Here is a 17,986-nt window from a genome sequence, read left to right as displayed (position 1 = left end):
CTATTATCAAAATTGATCATAAATTGAATCGATACCTTGATAAACAAATCGGTTCCCTCACTGATGACAATGTAGCATTCAGTGGCATTCTCTCAGGAAAGAATATTTTGGTAGCTGAGCTTGGCCTCCTGTGATATTTCTTGTTATTTTCCTCTGGTAAGGATTCTTCCGAAAATTATTTAAGGAGCAAGTACACATCTTTGTTTATAGAGTATTATTATATGAAAAATTCCTACTTGCATATTATTCAACTTTCTATATAAGTAATGACAGGGTCTTTACAAAATGTATAATGACTTGAATGCATCACAATAATACCATATAGAGTATTTTCATTGCCCTAAAAACCCCCTGTTCTCCATCTTTTCATCCTCTATTCCCACCCACTAGCAACCACTGATCTTTTTAGGATCTCCATAGTTTTGCCTTTTCCAAAGTGTCCTACACTTGAAACAATACAGTGTGTAGCCTTTTCAAACTAGCTTCTTCAACTTAGCAGTGGGCATTTGAGTTTCCTCCATACCTTTTCATGGCTTGATAGTTCATTGCTTTTTAGCTCTGAATAATATTCCATTGTATGGTGGTGAGAATTCAGCTAAGCTACTCTGTGGTATTGCTGCTTCAGCATCCATTTTGTTTGACCACGTGGCCTACAGGGACCTTAAACTGACACTAGCCCCCTTCATGCAAGTGCATGCTCTAGACAGCAGCCAAAGTCATAAGCAAATGTAAGTCCCTGGTATGACTTCCCCAAAAGCCCTTGTGATCAACAGTCTTCTTAAATAAGACCCCTGGGAGACTTACCAAAACCCTACTCTTTTGGTTTGAATTGACCAATCCAGCCCCAGCCTGGAAATCCTGAAATACCCCACCCATGGTTCCTAATAAAGCCATTTGCCTCAGGTCCTGCCTTGTTCTCTCTGTCTGCACTCTGCCTTGACCCACCTGTCTGGTCCCCTGAGGCATGCCAAGTACTTCCTCCATGACCTGTGAGTAATAAACTTCTCTATTTCATTTTTTCTTGTGGTCTGTTGTTGAACCATGGCTCACTCACTTAACAAATGCTAATTCAGTTTTTGGAAGTATAGCTGACTTACAATGTTAGTTTCAGGCGTACAACACAGTAATTCGATATTTTTATAGATTACTCTCCATACAAAGTTATGACAAAATATTGACTATATTTTCTGTGCTGTACATTACATTCTTGTAGCCTACTTATTTTATACCTAGTAGTTCAGTACCTCTAATCCCCTTCACCTATTTTGACCCTCCCTCCCAACCCTCTCCCTTCTGGTAACCACTAGTTTGTTCTCTGTATATGTGAATCTGTTTCTGTTCTATTTGTTCATTTGTTTTATTTTTTAGATTCCACATATAAGTGAAAACATACAGTATTTGTCTTTTCTGTCTGACTTATTTCACTAAGTATAATACCCTCCAGGCCCAACCACATTGTCACAAATGGCAAACAACAAAGTCATTGCACACGGAGGTACACAATTTTTTTATCCAGTCACCTCTTGAAAGGCATCTTGGTTGCTTCCAAATTTTGGCAATTATGAAAACAGCTGCTATAAATACCCATGGACAAATTTTTGTATAGACCTAAATTTTCAACTCCTTTTGATAAAAATTATACGGTTGTAGGGTAAGAGTATGTTTAGTTTCATTAGAAACCACCAAACCATCTACTAAAATGGCCATACCATTTTGCATTACCACCAGCAATGAATAAGAGTTGTAACAAGGCCTTTTATGTAAAATATGCTCCAGAGACTCCCCTAAACTCACATGTATTATATTCAGAAAAACAAGATAATAATTATGTCAAATACGGATAATGCAGCATGAGGTATCTTTTACTTAGTTTAAAAATTAATAATCTATTCTGACAATGCAAATGGTACGGATGAACCTATTTTCAGGGCAGGAATAGAGACGCAGAAGTAGAGGATGGATGGGTGGACACAGAGGGGGAAGGAGAGGGTGGGATGAATTGGGAAACTGGGATTGACATATATACACTACCATGTGTAAAATGGATGGCTAGTGAGAACCTGCTGTATAGCACAAGGAGCTCAGCTCGGTGCTCTGTGACGACCTAGATGGGTGGGATGGGGTGGGTGGGAGGGAGGTCCAAGAGGGAGGGGATATATGTATACATGTAGCTGGTTCACTTTGTTGTGCAGTGGAAACTAACACAGCATTGTGAAGCAATTATACTCCAGTAATAAATAAATAAATAAAGTACTTTGATTTAAATATACATTATAAAATAATATGAATGAAAAAGTATACACACACACATATTTAAAAGTATACACATACCCCCCACACACACATATACAGAGAGAGCCAGAGAAGTGTGTATATATACACATATGTGATACCTGTATAACAGTAATGTTATCTTCCACTTACTGTGTATTTTTGAATTTACAAAAAATTTCAATTTTATTATTTCATTTAGTTTTTACACCCACACTGTATTACGCATTTTTTTAGTGTAGAAATAATCAGAAAGATTTAGCTACATGCCCAAGGTGACACAGCTAGTTAAGTGGCAGAACCATAATTTAACCCTTCTGGTCTTCTGAAAACAAATCAGATACCATTTCCCACACCTTATGGCTCATAACACCACACACACATACACACATACCCACAAACACAAACACAACCATGCATATAAGCACATACACACAATTTGAAGTATATCATTTAAAATGCTATGTTCATCTCTCCCTTAGTAGATATAATAGAGAACTTCAAGTTAGCCTAATACTGCCTAAATACTGTACCCCTGGTTCTAATTACTATAAGTGACTTTTTTTTCTCATAATCTATTCACTATCGCTTAGCTTTTTAGAGTTAGAACTACTTGTGGAGTAAGAAAAATGGATTGAGTGATGGTGGCTTAAGATGATTTTGGCTTAAGGCAAATCAATCATGTAATTAAACAATTACCTTAATAACAGATGTCTCAACTCTGGATGGGGGACTCTGAACTTGTGCTGCTGCCGCCATATTGGCAATGGTGCTGAGATGGTTCATCTGGCTCATTGCCATGGTGACAGATGCTGGAGGTAGGCTGACAGGAATTAGAGGGTGGGGCATCATCATAAAAGGCAGTTCCAGTCCTGTAAAAAATACACATATATCATCATTTCTCTATTCAAGTAAAACAATGAAACATGGTATATCTCATTAATTAAAATGGCTAAGGATATAAATCATTGAAAATTGAAGCATTATAAAATGTTCTAATAATGAGAGTCAAAGGAAAAATATTTGTCCTCTTTGCATGCAACAGTACCCACTTATCACTTAGGGAAATTAGGCTTAAAGCTAGCCAGTTTGGTGCCATGTTTTATCACTCACCACTTTTCATTTGTGTTTAATACAAACAGTTCTTTGCTACATTATTCTTCTGATCAGTCTAATTCTTGTTTAAAATACTATGGTTTTCTTTATCACGTTTAGCTGTCTAAATGTAGTGTACCTATCTACTATGTCCTATATTTCACTATCTGATCATTAGATTTTTTTATTCTTTGCAACTTTCATTTTTAGTGCTAAAAAATGCCATCGTACCATTTGGCAGAAGGTGGCTCTGCTGAAGATGGCGGAGAGGATGACTGACTGGAAGGCTAAGTGCTCTAGGTATGCGGGGGCAGGTAACAGAAGCCTGAGATCCCTGGGGTGGGGAAGAGTACAGTGTTTCCTTTTCCCAAGAACCTTCACTGCTGCCTGTGGGGAATGAATATCAATTATTTGGATACAATATTATTCCAAATCTTCTAATGAATAATTGGAAATGAGGTTTTAAAAAGCATATCAGACGTAGAGAATGGACTTGAGGACACGGGGAGGGGGAAGGGGAAGATGGGGCAAAGTGAGACAGTGGCATGGATATATATACACTAGCAAATGTAAAATAGATAGCTAGTGGGAAGCAGCCGCATAGCACAGGCAGATCAGCTCAGTGCTTTGTGACCACCTAGAGGGGTGGGATAGGGAGAGTGGGAGGGACGCACAAGAGGGAGGGGATATGGGGATATATGTATATGTATAGCTGATTCACTTTGTTATACAACAGAAGCTAACACACCATTGTAAAGCAATTATACTCCAATAAAGATGTGAAAAAAATATATATCACATTTGGAGATTGGCTCAGTGATTTCTTGGGAAATAAGCTCAAGTAAGTAAATTTCCCCTAAACCATATTTTCCTTTTGTTTTTCTATTTCTTAAATACAGTCTCAAATTTTCTGAAAAATAACATTTTTACAACAGGTAGCCTATTTGTGAAGTCTACTCCTGTTTGACTAACCAACTTAATATAAAATAGATTCTATTATATACCTAGAGAATTAATTACTTCTTGGAACTGAAGCACACTGATAGTTATAGAACCCAAAGTCATCCTTGTATAATAGAATCCCAGTCACCCTTCAGAGTTAAAGTTCCTAATTTAATTCCACAGAAAATCCTAAACATAGAATCATTAAATGCCCAGCTTGGTTAGACATGCTCCAGGGAACACAAAGATCATTTACAAAAGATAATAATATCAAAGCAATAAATTAAATGTGTGTGAATCAATAAATGTATCTCTTGTTTTCAACTGCAGAGAAACTTAGGTTTATGACGGTGGCAATACAGGTGCCAAAGTCAGAACAGTACCTTTAAGGGCGTGTATTTCAACATCATGGCCACGTCCCAGATTAAACAGATCTTGAAACACCTTAATAGGGTACTCCTTGGAAGGTTTTTATATATCATTTCAATTTAGGCATGTTCTCAGATTAAATTATTTTACCATTAATTTATTGTTTAACTGAATCTGTTGACTATACAAACTGCCCACTTGAAAGAAAGTTTCTGTAATATCCCTGTCAGCTTATGAGTTTTCATTTCTTAAAAAAGGAAAAGAAACCGTATTTTCATATAATATGCTTAGAAACAGCAAAGTAGGTAAAACTCCAATTTAAATGTTTTAGCTCTATTAAAAGCCTCATTGTAAAATCTCTAAGACATAGTTTTTCATGAAGAATACTTAGTTGCTGCCATGATTTTTTTTTCCATTTACTTCAGGAAGACAGTTAAGGTTCAATATAAATTCAAACTCATTAGCTCAATACTGTCTGGATCTTAGAGTAAATTGTTCAGAAGTGGGTAATGAAAACTCAATTCAAATTCTTCAGCAATCAGACAAAGCAATTTTATTAAACAATGAAGAGAATCAATTAAAATGGATATCTTTATTATTTTACAAGAAACCAGGACAGCTTTTGGCTAAAAAAAAAAGTTTATAGCTTCATACAGAAATGACTCACATAAAAGCAATCTCTCCAGCTTGCTCCTACACTATGATATAAAAGTTCACTTCTATATTCACAAATTTATACAGCTTATTTCTCTACTTGTGACTTTTTTGACGCTTTATACCAAGGTCCTAGTCAAACATGCAAAAGCTGTAAGTATATAAAATTTTTTGAACATATTATGTCAAGAAAGCATTCAGTGACAAAACGTTTTAAACATTTTCACTTTATATTGCCTTTATCAAAGTATATGCAAAATTCTTCCTTTCATATTTACTTTTTATGTTATCATTTAAAACAAGAGTTAAAGCATAATCACCAACTATTTGGATATAGAAATAACACTTTGGAATAAATGTTATTGAATATGGGAACTGCATTGGAAATTTATAAATAATAGATAATTTTCTCTTTATATTTCATTTAAAATATCCAAGGATTACATTTTCATAGTAGATTGCATTTTTGAGGTTAACAAATATTAACTAATATATGGAGGAGGGAAAAATATTCATATTCATTATTTTGGATTGAGTTTGAGTTCTGCTTATACTTATTATCTACTTTTGTTTCTCTGTCCAATTGAGCCAATTTCTTTTATTTACATCTAGATTACCAGTTAATAAACGGGAAAAGCCATTTTCCCAATATACTTCAATTTCACTCTTATATCAATGAAAAATATACAATATATAACCAAGTCAGTTGTAAGTGAGTTTTGCTTAATTTATAACATCCTTCTCCTCTATTAGCATGAATAAATAAGTATTGAAAATAGGCCACTTCAGAACAAGACATGCCCATAGTTATTAAATGTATAATTTCAAGTGCTTTGGTTTAAGCCAATATATTTGATATAAGCCAGTATCTATGTGTGAGCCTACACACAAACATGCATACACACATACACCTTTAAGATTAAAGCTTATTATTATGACTGCATGAAAACTTACAGGAGACAGCAGATTTCGCATATAAGAAAAGTTCTAACAGTTGGTAAGGAGAGTTACAGAGAAACAGAAAATAATTGATTCTTTTCTCCTCTTCCATTCTTGTAGAATCCTACCATTTCTTTGACTTTACAATGGAATAAAAAGACAAACTTGATCTAGCCCTAGTATCCTTAAAGAACATACTCTATAATAGGGGATAGAGATGTGTATGCAAAAACTCAGACATTTGATAAATATATAAAATGGTTTTGAACCAAGGAAATTGGTCATGAGCTCATGAAAAGATTCAGCGCATCCAGCTGTTTGATTATCTAGACTCTATATCCATATTTCAATGTGTTGGAGGTAAGGATTAAAGGGAGAGAGGATCTCCCACACCTAGTCCTAAACACATATTGTGGAGAAGCATGGGAACAATCTCAGGCTAGACACCTGTTTACACGGGTGGAAATAAATCTGTGCTCTGACTGACGGCAGAACACACAGGCAGCTGTTACATGATGAAGTTAAGTAGTGTAACCACAAGCATCAGGAAGGCCAGCTCCTCATGCAATGGTGTGATTTTGGTGGAGTGAGAATTAACAAATGTACCATCTTACAGCAACCAGATGTAAGTGGGCACATGAACACAAGAGGAAAAATTGAAATGAACACCTGATTACCTGTTTTGTCTCTAGCTAAAAGCTATTAATTATGCATTTATATAATCTGAAACAGTTTATTTACTCTGCCTAATTATACCGATAGTAAGAATATATCTATAATTATATATGCAAATATATGGAACTTATATACAAAAAGTAATTGTGTGTGTTTAGGTTTCCTTTCCTGTAAAAGATGTGTATTTCTCAGGGACAAGCAAGGTGATTTTAAGGTTCAGTGTAACTGAAATTCTGATTCATAAGGAATAGGTATGGGACGTTCCCTGCTTACATCCTCTGCACCCCCAACTTTAAAACATAGTCGTAGGTTCTGAAAAAGTAAATAGCTTGGTGGACTATCTTAGTCTTTTTCTGAGCTCAGACTATATTTTGTATCCTTCCATTTTATATTTTTATGGTATTTTATGATACATATTTTATGATGGATCAGGTTATAAACAGAGAAATAGACTACTTTGGGGAGAAACCCTTAAATTTTTTTTTTTTTTTTTTTTTTTTTTTTTTGCGGTATGCGGGCCTCTCACTGCTGTGGCCTCTCCCGTTGTGGAGCACAGGCTCCGGACGCGCAGGCCCAGCGGCCATGGCTCACGGGCCCAGCTGCTCCGCGGCATGTGGGATCTTCCTGGACCGGGGCACGAACCCATGTCCCCTGCATCGGCAGGCGGACTCTCAACCACTGCGCCACCAGGGGAGCCCAAAACCCTTAAATTTTGAAGACATTCCTACTTTAAAGGTAAACAGGTTCTCAAACAGTTAGAACTGATGGATAACAAATATAAACTAGCTTAATTTTTCCTCTAATTACTGCCTTCAGATATGCTCTGTTAAGGCATACCTCTGCCCCTTAATAACCTTGAGCAGATTTTGAGTATAAGAAAATCCATTCTACTTAACACCACTCTCTGCATCCTCATCTCCATCACCACTTGCCAGCCCTAGGGCCTAGGGAGCTGGAAGACAGAGGGGCTTGGACAGCTTTTCCATCTATTCTCTTGGGTGGGAGGGTGAAAGTCTCCCATCCAACCAGTTCCTGCTCAAGTCCTCCCCACACTGTTGCTTCTATGGCTATGCCTATTGGCCATTGACATCTCCCAGGTGGAAGGTGCCTAAATGCCAAGTATTCCCTGCCAAGTAATGATCATTTAACGGGGTCTTCCAGGGGAGCCTCCTAACTGCACAAGTCCCTGACAATGGAAATCTCCTGCAGCTTCCTGCTCTTCTAAGCTCCCCAAACTGCCATGGTCTCTTGAAACTAAGGCCCTTCTGGTGTGGGTCTTTTTGTTCTGATGATGTCCACTCTCTATTCTGTCACCTCTCCTCAATTCTTTCTCCCCTTGCTCAAACTTGTACAGAAAGCAGATCAGCAGTTCACACCAAAGCAGACATCCAGCTATGAAATGAGGTGGAGGCATCTGTAATCATTGAGTAATTCTCTTGAAACTCCTCTCCCTGAACTTGGTGGTGAGGAAGTACTCTCAAAAAGGAATCACTAAGCCACAGCTCCCTCCATTAAGTGCTGTCTTTTCATTACAATGTTTTCTCCGAATCTCCTCCCTTGTGTTGGTCTTCCCCTCTTATAAATGGAGGAAGAGACCGTCTGTGGAGTCTGGAGTGATAGTTAAGATAGCAACTCTGGTTCAGCTGCTATTAATAAGTACTGATTGGTATTTACTTTTTTTAAATTGAGAAGTACTTGGTCCCTTTTGTTCTTGTGTGGAACCAGAGGAAAATTTCTATTTAATATCTTGTTACATAGCATATTCAGTAGAACCAAAAACAAATATGACTATAAGTAGAATTTTAGTAACTGATTCCTGTAAAAAACTGATAGAAAGGGAAAGAAATATGAATGCTCAACGTTTGAAATGTTATTTCACAAATCAACTGAAACTTTTTCAATTGAGACAGAAGTTCAAAAAAAAAGATTACATAAAAAAATAAAGAATGATTAAATGTGGAGATAATCATTAATAAAAGAAAGAAGATCATTTTTTGGAACACAATTTTTATGTAGGAAAGGAAATGAAAACTGCTTTGGGTAAGGATATTGTTACTGTTTCTCTTTAATTAAAAAAAAAAAAAACTATGGGTATGTATATCAGTGGTACTGATTAAAATCCTAGCCCAAATAATTACATTTATTACTGAATCCTAAACATAGCCAATAAGTAATAGGTTCCAAAAGAGAAGGCCACTGTATATTTTTTAATGAATTTTGGACAGAGTGCATGTAAAGTAATCAAACACAAAGTTAAAGTGATCTGTAGAAAAGAAATGCCTTTTAAACCACCATGCATTAAAATAGTAAAAGTATATTTAAATGTCATTATCTTTTATACCTAGTTGATATGTAACTATTTGTTCAGATTTTCCCACAGGCTGACCCTGATAAAGGAGGCAAATCTCAAAGGGACTAACGGTCACACCACAGTTTAGTGAGTGAACTGATAGACTGTGACGGGAACCTGACATTGTCAAGATTCGTTTACAATGAAAATGATGGCAAGAGCGGGCATTTACTCCATACCATTGGAGACCACTTAGAAGGATGTGAATGCCATCTTAACAATGGAATCAAGACTGCTAAGGAAAAGTAAATACTAGTCTCAGATGCTACAGATGTTCAGCTGTTACTTCAGCGGTAGGTGAGAATAAACAAGTTATTGTCTTTTAGAGGATAAACTTCACCCTAATAAAAAATGGGATAGGAAACGTCAGCAGTAATACTAGTACTTTGCATAAATAGGAGAAACAGTCCTTTCATGAATTACTATAATGTAATCTTTTAAATCTTTTTCTGGATAACAATCTGAGCTCAGTGATCTACTTTAGCAAGTAGAAACACTGAAATCTTCTGGTGTTTTGGTTCAACTTTATCAAATTGCTTTATTTTAAAATGAGGAAGAAGCAATCTGTAAAGGGTACTATTAATTGGGTAACAATTTAAAATGTTCCAGTTTAAGTACAGTGGTTTAGCAAAGAAAACAGCACAAACACCTCCTAATTGGTATTGCACAATAATGTCCACAGAGCAGGCCATTTCCAGAGTTTAAAATTTATATTTGCACACATATCCTGTTTGATTTGGAAGTGCTATTTTTTCTTAGAGAGAAAGAATAATATTGTCATGAATTCTAACTATCCCACTGCCAATAAATATGAGTCATTTAGGAAAACATGTTACTTTCCCAGAAATAGGCATTTTCTTTAGTTATCTGTCATTAACTAAACCTAACTCTGAGTGTTACATATTTGTTAACTAGAAATTTAAAACTCTTGCCATACAAGGAGGTTTCTATTTTACCTGTGTTGTTTTCTTTTGAATGCAGAACTGTTTTGAAACATTTTATTTTATATGATAATATAATACTGGTATTAATATAATACCAGTGATAATATAATACTGGTGCTATCAGTGTCCCTGGACTCAGCAGAACTATGATATTAGCTAAATTTCATCAAGTTGAGATACTTCTATTGCCTTACATACTCCACAGTGTTGTTGAAAGTAGCATAAGTTAAGCTGTTGCACAAAGTGGCACACGAAATACTGGAAATCAGAACTGTTTATTTTTAAAATTTTGCTTGAATATTATTTGCCATGGCTAATGACTAACTTGCAAGAATAAGAAGCAAATTGTAAAATCAGAGCTGAAGTTCAATTCATTAATGTCAGATGGGCTACATAAATGGATACTTGAAGAACAGGCAGATATTATTAAAAACAATTACACTGAGAATCTTTGAGGAATCATGGAAAACTGGAACAGAATTAGGAAACTAAAAATAGACAACAGTGTCCATTTAAATAACCTTGATTTTGAACTCATGAAAGTTATTAGAATAAATTATTATATAAAGAATACAGTATTTTACATATTTTCCCTTATTTCATACCAAATTCCAGAAAGTTTTGATGGAACTTAAAATAAAAGAAAGAAGGCCATTACTATAAAGATAAAAGGTTAAATACTTAATGTGGAGAAGACAAAGATAATTATATCAGAAACACTTTGCTTTTTGATGCTGTTGTTTTCTTTGGACTCATTAGCACTATGTTCTAAGTGTTAACGAGGTAAAATGGATCCCCCAAACAAAACAAAACAAAACAAACAAATGCAGACTCAGACTGGTAAATAGTTACATAGAACTCAGTATAGGAAACAAATAGTAGCTACATTAATTGTATTGACTAAATATTTGGGTGTCTTGTTGATATGGATGACTCTAAGCAAGAGTCAAATGTTTCTATTCAGTGGAAATTAAGATATTGCAACAGATAGGTTAATTTCTACAGCTAAAGTATAATGCTATTACGGACAGTGTAGAAATAACAATACTAGGAACATATTTAAGCTTTCCAATCTAAAATAAATACATAAAATTCTTCAGAATAAAGCAGTTTGGTATAGTGTATCCATGTTAATTTAACTGCATCTTTTAACCTTTTTCATAGCCAATGTCAATGAATTTCTACCTCTTCCCATTTTAACTCATCAAATTATTTTTCCATTAGGCAAACAAATGAACTAGAAATTCTCCACTCTAAAGATATTGCAATTTCCCTATAGGGTTACAATTACATCAAATAAAATTTCAAGTTAATATACTTTCTATACTGTTACTAGAGTACTCAAAGCCATGGTATACAATATTAGCAATTTTATGTTCACATTTAAGTATTGCTCATGGTCAGTTGAAATCAGTTTTAACTTCCAGTGTTTCATATAACATTTCAATTTCAAATTATTTATGTTGAAATTGAAAAATCTTCTCACTTGAGCCAAAATTGCTATTTAATTTTCTAAAAAGCATAAAACTCTTATAGGTAGGATAACAGGCTCATGGAATTCTTTTGATATTTCTCATATGCATGGATCTAAGTGTTAAATTATCTTCTCCCCAAACCTGGTTAGCCTCAAAGAATGACATCACCAGGTAGTTGTATAAGCCACAAACCTAGGAATCATCTTTATCTCCTCCTCTTTCTCTGTGTGCCATGGATGTCCAATTCCTGTTGATTTCATCAATGTGATTTATCTCTACTTTGTTTCTCTCTCTGCTGTTGTAATCATATTCCAGGACCATCATTACTTTTAAGTACAAATCTTACATTGTCACTCCCCTGCTTAGAGGACTTCAACTGTTTCCCATTGTTATTAAGTAAAAGACCCAACATTTCTTTTCTTAACGTAAGCACCAAATGATCAGGCTTATGCCTCTTTTGCTCGTCACTGTATCCTCAGCATTTAACAAAGTAGGACTAACTCTGTCAGTTTTTGAGTCGAGAGTTGCAAACCCAGACCAATTCTTACATTCACATGTGATAAATTTCACTGTGGCATTAAAAAATGATAAGCTATAGCCTTTGTCCTTGACCAGCTTATAACAGAAAAGAGAGATAGATATAGCATATATGCACATAATCTTATCCTTTGACTGGAATAAAAGATAGAGAAGATGAAGAATAGGAAATATGTCTAATATTTTAGAAATAAACTTCTTAGAATGTGATAATCATTTGGATACAAATGGAGATGAAAAGAGTAAAATGTGAGAGGTAACTTCAGTATCTAGTTAACAGTTGGGGATACGGTGATGTTATTAATGATGCGATGAAGATGGTGATAATGGTGATGACAATGATGATATCTAATATGTATCATCTGCTTCCAGTGTGTCACTCACTATGTTCAGCTTTTATATGCACTATCACAATGAATCTTTAGAACCTCTGAGATAGATCCACATTAGTATTATTAAAGTTGATTAAACTTGCCCTGGGATTTAGATCTTGGAATTCTGAACTCACAATACCAGCTTTTAATCACCTTTATGAGGAAGATCAGGTTTCATTATGAATAAAAATCCATTTGATTCTGGACTTGTTGAATATGAGATATTTCAGAATCACTCAAATTAGACTGACAACAAGCACTGGAAATATGGCATTGAAATTTGGAAGGAAAGCAGATGCCCAGTGAGGAAGATTTGGATGTCTTTGATTTGTAAGTGGGAGATTAAGCCATGATGCTTGAAGAGGGTATAGAAAGTATAAAGGTATTTCTCCTAAAAGTGTATTTCTACTGAAAGCCACAGAATAAGGCCCAAACAAGCCAAGCTGGATGACTTAAAAATAAAGCCTAGGAAGCTGAGCAGGAATAAGCAAAATTAGGTATATGACTCCTACAGTAAGTTCTTAACACTAATGGGTATCAATGCATTTTTATAATTTCAACTCTCCCCACTTACTGGTAAGCTATAATATTCTTTTAAATAAAATGGTCAACATGAATGCCTGACAGATGTTGGGTCCTCAATTAATACTGAGTGAATAAATGTAGAACATTATCATTGGATTTAAAGATTTAACAATCCTAACTACGACTTAGGTAGATAGCCTGAACAGAGACAAAAAACCAAATAGACACAACTAAGCATAGTTTGAAAAGGTGCCATTAGTCCAACTTATAGTATGACAAATAATTGTAATATCCAGTAATTACAAGGTCCCCCTTAAGAACACTATGGAGAGATGCAGCTTTAAATCAAGGGACTACATATCACAAAGAACTCAGCAGATTTGAAGGGCCATAGAAATAATATTATATCCTAGTGGTAGATTACATGCAGATGGCAGGTGTGTTGAAAGCTACTGTTTATACAAAACCAAATCATTCTTTCCATAGCTTCCATTATATGTAGTGAAGACATACTATTCAAAGCACTTTTCATCAGTTTTTCATGGGCAGACGCAGCAGGAGATTTTCAAGGTCAAAATGACCACTAAAATTTCAGTTGCTGGTGATAAAAATATACTTAGAAAGATGAGTAGTAATATGGACAAATTTATTTCTAATTTAATTCCAATTCAGGAATTAAATATAAAAGCATTCATCTTTATCCCAAGAATAAATGGATACAATACGCTTTTTTAGATTGGTATGACAATGTGAATTAGAAGAAGAGAAATAGTTAGAAACTGTGTTTTGAAATGAGGATTGACTTTCTGACAATATCAACACTCATGGGTCAATATAAAGTAAAACTTAAACATCTTTATTCATTTTTTAAAATTAATTAATTTATTTATTTTTGGCTGCATTGGGTCTTCGCTGCTGCACACAGGCTTTTCTCTAGTTGAGGAGAGCGAGGGCTACTCCTTGTGATGGTGCATGGTCTTCTCATTGCAGTGGCTTCTCTTGTTGCGGAGCAGGGCTCTAGGCACACGGGCTTCAGTAGTTGTGGCACACAGGCTTAGTCGTTGTAGCACACGGGCTTAGTTGCTCCATGGCATGTGGGATCTTCCTGGACCAGGGCTCGAACCCGTCTCCCCTGAACTGGCCAGGCAGATTCTTAACCACTGTGCCACCAGGGAAGTCCTATTCATTTCTTATTTCAAAAATTATCTAGTGCAATTGTTATAACCGTAATGTCACCGATGAAAAATATGAGAGAATACAACCAACTTAATGATTCGACCAAACTAATGAACCAATGATTCAGTTGTCAGAATTGAATGCTAAACACAGGTTTTATGTTAATTAAAAAAAAAAAAACGCCCACACAGGGTGATTGATATTTGGATAAATCAGTCATATTCATTATTTTTCTTTTCTTCAACAATTTTTCTCAGCATCAATATCAAAAAGACACATGCTTTATTGAAAAATAAATGATGAATGATGAAATTACCATCTTTTCTCAAGTACTTAAATAAGTAAAACTTTCAAAAATCTTGAACTGGGCTTCCCTGGTGGCGCAGTGGTTGAGAGTCCGCCTGCTGATGCAGGGGACACGGGTTCGTGCCCCGGTCCGGGAAGATCCCACATGCCGCGGGGCGGCTGGGCCCGTGAGCCATGGCCGCTGGGCCTGCACGTCCGGAGCCTGTGCTCCGCAGTGGGGGAGGCCACAGCGGTGAGAGGCCCGCGTATCACAAAAAAAAAAAAAAAAAAAAAAGAAAAAAATCTTGAACTTACAAAAATAACATCTACCCAAATTATCTTTATCTATAATAAAGCCATTGTATTTTAAATATTTTCAGTGTAAAAAGAATTCTACCTATTAAAAATAATTATCTTCTAAGAGGGTCCTTAATTATTGAACAATAAATAGCTATCTAACTGCAAAAATACTCTGTAATAAAAAATTATAATGATCTGTTAGTTTCCCTTGTGATCACAAAAACTTGTCTTGAATAATTTCAATATCTCCTCCAAAATTAAAATATGGCACCATTTCTACTTCTAGTCTGTTCTGTTCTATCATGTACATTCTCTCACATCATTCACATGGAATGTTAGGACCATCGTCCACAGTCACAGATGGTCTCGTTTAGATGTACCTGGCCTAACACCTGGGCAAATACACCTTGTTAAATGTTGCTCTTAATTAAAATAATATATTAAAAAAACTAGTTAAGACTTCAGTTAGTAGGCTAAACAATTTTTCAAAACAAATTAACTACTCAAGAGCTTCTTTTTTGAAATTTTGTTCTAATGCTTCCTATAACAAGCTACTTTTCACAAAGAAGCATCTGGAATATGTTTTGCACCTTATATATTTGAACTATTTTCACAAAATTATAATTATTGTATGGACACAGCTATAAGCAAAAATTTTAAAGTGATTTGTTTTTAATGGTTTATGTGTGTCAATACTATGTGGGATTATTTGAAATATTTATATCAATATATTGTTATCTATTTCAAATCTAATAAATTTTTAAAGTGTTAAGAATAGAGGCTTAATTTTAAATGTGTCAAATCTCTACTGACTGTGAAAATAATTTTTGAAAATCACTCCATGATGTGCATTTACTCAGGTTCATATTAACATATGTTTAAATTCTGGCCTTGAAAAAGATTTCATGTTCTTGTTTACCCAAAGATTCAAGTTAATACTGCATATTGAAAATCTTGGAAAGAAAGGGGAAGAAACCATAGACTATTAAGATTATGATGCAGTCATAGCAAATAGAAAAAATATAAATAGAAGATAAATAATTTTTAAAATATCAACATATAATCATAAAAAGAGAACCAAATGCCAAGAATATTATGGTATACAGGCCAAGGAATAAAAAATTATATTTAAACATCACTACACAACATACAATTTATTTTTCTGTATATATTTGAACCATAGAATGTTGTAGTACAAAACAGACACAAAAGTCATTCATTCTTTCATTTTTTTAACATATATCAAACACCTACTACATGCCAGGCAATGTTGCAAGCGATGGGAATATAGCAGTGAATAAAGCAGATAAAAATCTATATCCTCAGGGAGTTTATATTCTCATTGGGAAGTGGGTAGAAAAAATAATAAGCAAATAAATAAAGTGACATGACACATGAAATGAAATATCTGTCATATAGGGATGAAAGAATTTTTGCATATACATGACATATGTGTGTATGTGTAAGCATGTATGTTAGGAGGGTAGATTGGGAAGAGTTTGCTGAGAAGATAACACCATCAAGCACCATCTTCTCCTTTTACAGCAGAAGAAACTGAGGTTCAAGATGATAAAATGAAATGCTTGAGGTCGCATAAGTCTTCAGGTGAAGAGCTGGACTCGATCACACTTATTTGCCTGATCCGTGGTCCTAAATCCTTCCCACTGTACCACACAGAGCACACTTACTTGAGAGAATTGCCTGGACTGTGCGATGAAGCAAAGACAAACATGAATGGTGGATCTGGATGACAGGTGGGTAGTTCAATTGACTGGAGGAGAAAGTACATATTAGGAACACATCAGGAGTCAGAAAGAATTAGGTAGGGTAGGGAGATGAGAATGAAAGTTTTCAGATGTCAGGATGATGAGTTTGATCATCATCTTAGGCAGGGGAAAGATATGATTAACGTGATGTATCAGATAGTCAGAAGGAGGAAAAGGAACTTATCATCAGGAATAATCATCCCAAGTTCTGTCATCCACCATATCGACACTGATATGACCAGGGCAAGAATCCTGATTCTCATATTTCATGCCACTGGAAAACTGATAAAATAGAAAAAAAAATATTGTGTTCTTTATCATTAGAGTTTTCTAAGATGATGACTGAAGAACAAATTGGTTTCCAGAGGCAGACATGACAAAACAATTATATCGAGTGAGGATATACTGCATACTCTTCCCCATATCTGAATCCAGTGACTTGTAAACTAATTCCTTTTATATATGCACTCTAGAGATTTTCCACAATAAAAGGAACACTATGTGTATCTTGTTCGGAAGTCTTCACATAAAAGATATAATTTACTCTTTCTTAATAGGAGGTAACAGCTTACCAGTGAATATGGGTTATGTAGAATTCTTAGGAAAGCAAGTTGGGGGGATGCTCTGAGTGACACAAAAAGGAAATATTCCCCCCAAATTCATGATTTAATAATAAGGTTTCTGAAATATAACAAGTTTGGCTTTATTATTTTATTGAAAAATTTAATCTGGGAATGTGTTTTAATATATTGCTACTTCTATTCTGTGCAGAATATATATTACTATTCTGTAGCACCTTCAATAACTGTTATCATATAGAATATTATACACATCTGTAGAGAGCAAAACAGTGTTTACTATGCTGACATTGAAAAATATGCACCAGTAAAAATACATCTCAGCCTTAGCCACTATTCTTGCTATTCACTTTTCTTCACTATTCACAATTCTTATATTCACTAGAATTCCTCAATACTGACTTCAAAAATAACAATATATATTATGTAGGTAATAATTTCTAAATGATGCCATAAAAATTTTGATTTCCAATGCTATACAGAATGTCTTATTAAAATTGTACATCCAAATATATACATGCAAAAAGTACTTATTTTCTTTAGCTTGATAATATCACAGAGCATGATAATCCTTCATTTTGCCTGAGGAGGATTTTATTTTTCTTATCAAATCCATAAAATGGTCATATTATTTTAAGTTGCTAACATGTAAAATAAAACGCAATATGATTTTTATTTGTAGAAGATGTCTCTATAGCCCATATCATTTACTTTAATGATTTTTGTTTTCT

At 34.8% G+C, this 17,986-nt stretch overlaps 1 protein-coding gene across 1 annotated transcript in view; it reads right to left on the bottom strand.

The window, feature by feature from the left end:
- Window positions 1-17,986, bottom strand: part of DACH1 (dachshund family transcription factor 1) — a 414,957-nt gene that overhangs the window by 129,922 nt on the left and 267,049 nt on the right. The window contains exon 4 of the mRNA XM_004286289.4: window positions 2,971-3,143. Coding sequence (XP_004286337.1) covers window positions 2,971-3,143 — 173 coding nt within the window. The remainder of the gene's footprint in view (window positions 1-2,970; window positions 3,144-17,986) is intronic.

Source organism: Orcinus orca, chromosome 18, assembly GCF_937001465.1.
Source record: "Orcinus orca chromosome 18, mOrcOrc1.1, whole genome shotgun sequence".
NCBI lineage: Eukaryota > Metazoa > Chordata > Mammalia > Artiodactyla > Delphinidae > Orcinus > Orcinus orca.
The sequence above is the reverse complement of the archived record's forward strand: the minus strand, read 5'-3'. Positions and strand labels throughout refer to the sequence as shown.